The sequence below is a fragment of the Heterodontus francisci genome, chromosome 28 (assembly GCF_036365525.1).
Source record: "Heterodontus francisci isolate sHetFra1 chromosome 28, sHetFra1.hap1, whole genome shotgun sequence".
NCBI classification, from domain to species: Eukaryota; Metazoa; Chordata; class Chondrichthyes; order Heterodontiformes; family Heterodontidae; genus Heterodontus; species Heterodontus francisci.
In genome coordinates, this window is record NC_090398.1 from 38614978 (window position 1) to 38621157 (window position 6180).

General features: G+C 46.6%; 1 protein-coding gene across 1 annotated transcript; it reads left to right on the forward strand.

Annotated features, from left to right (window-relative positions):
* Window positions 1-368: 368 nt before the first annotated feature.
* On the forward strand, window positions 369-1861 carry LOC137345218 (probable G-protein coupled receptor 139). Its single transcript, XM_068008682.1, has 3 exons — window positions 369-479; window positions 622-670; window positions 954-1861. Exons 1-3 carry the CDS (start codon window positions 369-371, stop codon window positions 1859-1861), a joined length of 1068 nt encoding a protein of 355 aa, XP_067864783.1.
* The last annotated feature ends 4319 nt before the right edge of the window (window positions 1862-6180 follow it).

Below are 6180 nucleotides of genomic sequence, written 5' to 3' on the forward strand. Positions count from 1 at the left end.
CTGTTCCTGGGCGGGTCCGAGTTCCAAATCCAGGGATAGATTATGATCCAGGTAGCTGAGGGCAAAGCGTGCCTGATCCTTAGATGTGGTGATTCAATCCCGGGGTCACGTGTACGATCCATGTAATGGAGGGGCATGACTTTCTGATCTCATTCTAAGAGTGGTCCAAACCCGTGGAAAGTGCACAATCCAGTAAGGGGAGTAGGCAGAGGTGTACAATTCCGGATGGGTAAGGTGCAATCGCAGGGAGAGTGCATGATACGGAGAGGGGATTAAGGAGGGGAGGGGAGTCCAATGCTGAGATCGACATGACCTGGTCATGGAGAGATTATCACACCTGAGTGGGGGCAGTGATGTCTAATCCTTGGATGGCGGTGGTACGATACCAGGGAGACTTGCCAATCTGGTACGGCAAGCGAGGGCTTCATGATCCTGGGATGGAGCGTTTTGATTCTGGTGAGGTTCTGATACCGGTCCCCGTATTTTTCCCTTTTGCATGAGGGTTTCTGATAGTCGGATGGATCGGAATCTTGGGGAACAGGGGGACGCACACCTACACTTCCTGGTCCACAGGCAGTCCCTTAAGCTGCTTTTCCCTGAAGCTGTCCTTATCTCCTTCAGCTGCTGCTTTCCAGAGGCCTGTTAAACACGGCAGGGCACAGTGAAATATGTAAGCCTGGTCACATTCGCGCCTACCAGTCTCATTAGAAAACATTTAAATTGAAAACCACATCCTGGGAGCGTTTCTCTACTTGCCTGCTGTTCCGACTCGGTTAAACACAGTAGTGGTCATGTCCAGGTTGGGGTTAAGATATGTTTTTATATTTTAACTTATGACTGGCCCCCGCTGAACATGCTTTTGATATTAAAATCCTACCCTTACATGCTGCGCTCAGACATGGAGAATGCTTGCTGAATAATTTCAAGTCTCTTTTCTCTTCCCTTCCTTACAGTTAATTTAGTGGCGATTGTGATCCTTTCCCGAGGAAAGTGTGGTCTCTCCAACTGCACCACTCGGTATCTGGTGGCAATGGCAGCAGCGGATCTCCTTCTCGTTATCACTAACGTTATACTGTACCGGATCATTTATTATTATTTCCCAACATCTTTCCTCAACATTACCCCTGTGTCCTGTGTTATCCTGACTGTGAGTCATATAGCTGGAGAATGTTCTGTCTGGTTCACCATTATGTTCTCCTTTGATCGATTTGTCGCCATTTGTTGCCCGAAGCTGAAAACAAAATACTGCACTGAGAAAACTGCAGCTGTGGTTCTTGGAACAACCAGCATGCTGTTCTGCTTAAAAAACGTTCCTTTCTACTTTACACTTGGACCTGGAGAAACAATTGACAATGTACCATTCTTCTGTTTTTTCAAGCCAAACCTGTATACTGAGCCAGGATGGATGGTATATGACAGGTTTTCTATGGTTTTAACCCCACTGCTGCCATTTGCTTTAATTTTGTTAGTCAATGCTCTGACAGTCAGACACATTTTCGTGGCTAGTCGAGTGCGCAAGGGACTGAGAGGTCAGAGCAAAGGAGAGAACTGCAGTGACCCTGAGATGGCGAGCAGACAGAAGTCTGTGATCTTACTCTTCGCCATATCCGGCAACTTCATACTGCTGTGGTTGACATATGTCATATGTATATTATACTATACAATTCAAACAGTAAATCCTGATGACAATGATTCCACAAAAATCATTCGGCAAGTTGGAATTATGCTGGCGAATTTATGTTGTTGCACAAACACACTTCTTTATGGAGTAAGTCAGTCCAAGTTTAGAGAACAGTTCAAGAATACGGTGAAATATCCGATTACATCACTTATTCAAATAATAAAGAAACAAAACAACTGAATGCAACCTAGAGTGTGTCGAATTGTTTATTGTTCATGATTTTATTATTTATCCCTGGACTGCCATCAACAAAATGACACAGGTATCAAAAAGATCTAACAGGTTAGGTAGAGGGGGTTACTGCTGGTGACTTGATGGAATAGACTTGCAGAGCGAGTCTCCTGACCAAGTTCCAACTGTTAATGGGCAAAATGTGACCGGCAGCAAGAGGGCAGAAATTTCACTGGCAGGATGTGTCTCACACACACAAAGATGCAGTGGCCCAAGTGCAAGAGGTGAACTTTGCAGGAGAAAGGGCAAAGTGCATGTGGCTGTGTGCACGCGTGTGTGGTTTGGCGGAGTGGGGATCGGGGGGGGGGCGGTGGTTGCAGGTGGACAGTTAGTGCACATCCTGCAGGACAGAAGGGAAAACTACAGACAGTTTGTTCTCCAGCTTCTATTATCCGCTGCTCACATGTGTTCAAAGAAAACACTTCAACAAAAAAAAGTAACATGCTCCAGACGATGGAAATCTTCTCATGTGAACTGATTGTCCTTTGTTGCACTCTTCGAACGATTTTATGGTGGTCATCTGCTTCTATACCCCCTCGCAATCCTACCCCCACCTTTCAGTCCAGTCACTGCTCTCTCTTTCTCCTGAAGTCAAATGGTTGATAGCCGGGGGATTCCAGTCTGGACAATCACAGACAAGGGGTTTGGGTGGGATGAAGTAATCTAAGGAGAAGCAGTGTGCCTAGGCTGTGCGCAGGAGTCAACATCCCCAGTGTCTGATCGTCATGACTGCTCAGATGGACAGGGCTGGTCCCATCTAAACTGATGTTGTCAACAGATCATTTTTCTCAGGTACTGTACCTCTTTACTTCAAATCTGCCATCATTAATCTTCCCTTCAACAAAACAACACTTCTCACCTCCATCCTTGCAAAATAGCTCTCCAATTCCAAGCTCTCTCTTATTCTCCAGTTTTTGTTCTGTTTACACCTCGCAATTAAGTGAAATTCCTGCTAAGGTTAAGAGGTAAGTTGGGTTTGTTGCAGTTTTAAACAGTGGTATACAAGCACTATGAGAGTATCTGTAACTAGTTAATTAGGCAGCTATTTTAAACTGGTTACTGAGTTGCAGCAGAACTGACACAATATTGATGTCAGAGTATGAATTTCGGGACTCTCATTGATGCTTGTCTGCACTGAATGCAGTTGCAGGGGGGCGCAGAGTGTTAATAAGAGAGTTTGCTAATGGAGGGCGTTTGGTAAGGAGGGGAACCATAAATTAAAAAATAAATCAAATTTGAGTGCACAGGGTGCAAAGTGGGAGTTTGGTAGGTTAGGGAGGGATTCCTTCCTTTTTTACTTTCTTTCTTTCTTCCTTCCTTGCTTCCTCTGTTTCACCGTTTTTCAAGAACAAAGAACAAAGAACAATACAAGACAGGGACGGGCCATTCGGCCCTCCAAGCCGGCGCCGATCTTGATGCCTGGCGAAACTAACACCTACTGCACTTCCGGGGCCCATATCCCTCTATTCCCGTCCGATTCATATATTTGTCAAGATGTCTCTTAAACCGCGCTATCATATCTGCTTCCACCACCTCCCCTGGCAGCAAGTTTTCAGCCTCCAGAAGCTGCCCTTTTCTTCGGTACAGGAGAAGAAGTTGACTGGTGAGTAATTGGTCATTTATTTGACCCCTCATTGATTAGATTAGATTAGAGATACAGCACTGAAACAGGCCCTTCGGACCACCGAGTCTGTGCCGACCATCAACCACCCATTTATACTCATCCTGCACGAATTCCATATTCCTACCCCCACATATACGAGGGGCAATTGCTAATGGCCAATTTACCTATCAACCTGCAAGGTTTTGTTTGGCTTGTGGGAGGAAACCGGAGCACCCGGAGGAAACACACGCAGAAACAGGGAGAACCTGCAAACTCCACACAGGCAGTACCCAGAATTGAACCCGGGTCGCTGGAGCTGTGAGGCTGTGGTGCAAACCACTGCGCCACTGTGATGCCCCAATGAAAAGTTGTAATGACAAGTTTTTAAAGTTACGTTATGGCAGGTCAGCTGGCCAAGTGGACTGCACATCCTGCAATATGTGGGGATGCATGAACGCACCACGTGTCCGAGATGAACACATCTGCAGGATGTGTCACCAGCTGCAAATGGTGTGCTCCAGGTTAAGGAACTGCAGCGGCGGCTGTTGCACTCCGCGAGGCAGTGAACTACGTCGGGAGATGGCAGTACAGTGGCAATGTCATTTTATTCAAGAACGGTAGCAGGGATAAACAAGGTAATGACATACCAGTGAGTCTAACATCCTTGGCAACTGAAACTATTGGCAGAAATTCTGAGGGAATTTTTTAGACAGAGGGAGGTGAGTGCCTGGAACTTGCTGCCAGGGGAGGTGGTGGAAGCAGATACGATAGCAAGGTTTAAGAGACATCTTGACAGATACATAAATAGAAAGGGAATAGAGGGATATGGGCCCCGGAAGAGCAGAAGATGTTAGTTTAGGCAGGCATCAAGATCGGCGCAGGTTTGGAGGGCCGAATGGCCTGTTGCTGCGCTGTACTGTTCTTGTTTTTTTTTTGCGATTGGCAGCCTGTAACCAGTGGTGTACCACAGGGATCGGTGCTGGGACCCTTATTGTTTGCAGTGTACACTAATGATTTAGACGTGAATGTAGGAGGTATGATAAGTAAGGTTGCAGATGACAGGGTAATTGATGGTGTTATAAATAGTGAAGAGGAAAGCCTTAGATTACAGGACGATTTAGATAAGCTCGTAATTTTGGCAAAGCAGTGGCAAATGGAATTTAATCCCGAGAAGTGTGAGACAATGCATTTTGGGAGGACCAACAAGGCAAGCGAATATACAATGGGTGGTAGGACCCTAGGAAATACAGACGGTCACAGGGACCTTGGTGTACTTGTCCGTAGAACAGTGAAGGCAGCAGCACAGGGAAATAAGTCGGCTAATATGGCATTTGGGCGACTGGCCTTGATTAGCCGAGGCATAGAGTATAAGAGCAGGAAAGTTATGATAGAGCTGTAAAAACGCTGACTAGGCCACAACTGGGGTAGTGTGTACAGTTATGGCCGCCACACTATAGCAAGGGTCTGATTGAACTGGCGAGGGTCCAGAGGAGATTCACCAGGCTGTTGCTTGGGCTGGAACATTTCATCCATGAAGAGAGACTGGATAGGCTGGGGTTTTTTCCTTCGAGAAGAGAAGGCAGAGGGGGGACCTGATTGAGGTATGCAAAATTATGAGGGGCATAGATAAGGCAGATAGGAAGAAACTTTTTTTCCCTTAGCAGAGGTGTCAATAGGGATAATAGATTTAAGGAAGGGGCAGGAGGTTTAGAGGGGATTTGAGGGAAGAAAAAACACCCAGAGGGTTGTTCGAATCTTGAACACACTGCCTGAAGGGGTGATAGAGGCAGGCACTCTCACAACATTTAAGAAGTATTTAGATAAGCACTTGAAATGCAATAGCATGCAAGGCTAAGGGCCACGTGTTGTTACTGGGATAAGAATAGATATGTGCTTGATGGCAGGCACGGACACTATGGGCCAAAGGGCTTGTTTTTGTGCTGTATATCTCTATGACTCTATTTAGGGAGGTGGTAATACTGCAGTGTATGAGCAGGCAGGCAGAGCGGAAATGGGTAACCACCAGGCAGTCTACGAGAACTAGACAGGGATTTTAGGAGTCCCATGAGTCTATCTTGCTTGCGAATTGCTTTTCCATGTTGGATACTGCTGAAAGCGATAGCTCCTTGGGGGAGGGTGGGTACAGTCGCAGCAAAGTCTGTGGCACCAAGGATGGCTTAGCTGCATAGGAAAGGAGGAAGACCAGTGGAATAGCAACAGTGATAGACGATTCGACGGTCAGGGGATCAGACAGGGGTTTCTGCGACAATAAAACTGACTCGTGGATGGTGAACTGCCTCCCTGGTGCCAGGATAAAGGATGTCACAGAGAGGCTGCAAGACATCGTTCTGGGGGGGGGGGGGAGGGTGAATAGCCAAAGTTCGTGGTCTACATTGGTACCAATGACAGAGGTAGGAAGAGGGATGAGGTGCTGAAGGCAGATTTTAGGGCGTCGGGAAGGAAATTAAAAATCAACACTTCCAAAGCAGTGATCTCAGGATAAGTCCCAGTGCCATGTACTAGTGAGAATAGAAATAGGAGAATTGATCAATTGAACACGTGGCTACAGAATTGGTATCGAGTAAGGGCATCAGTTTTGTGAGGCTTTGGGACCTGTTCTGACGCAGGTGGACCTGTACAAGTTGGACAGGCGACACCTTAATAG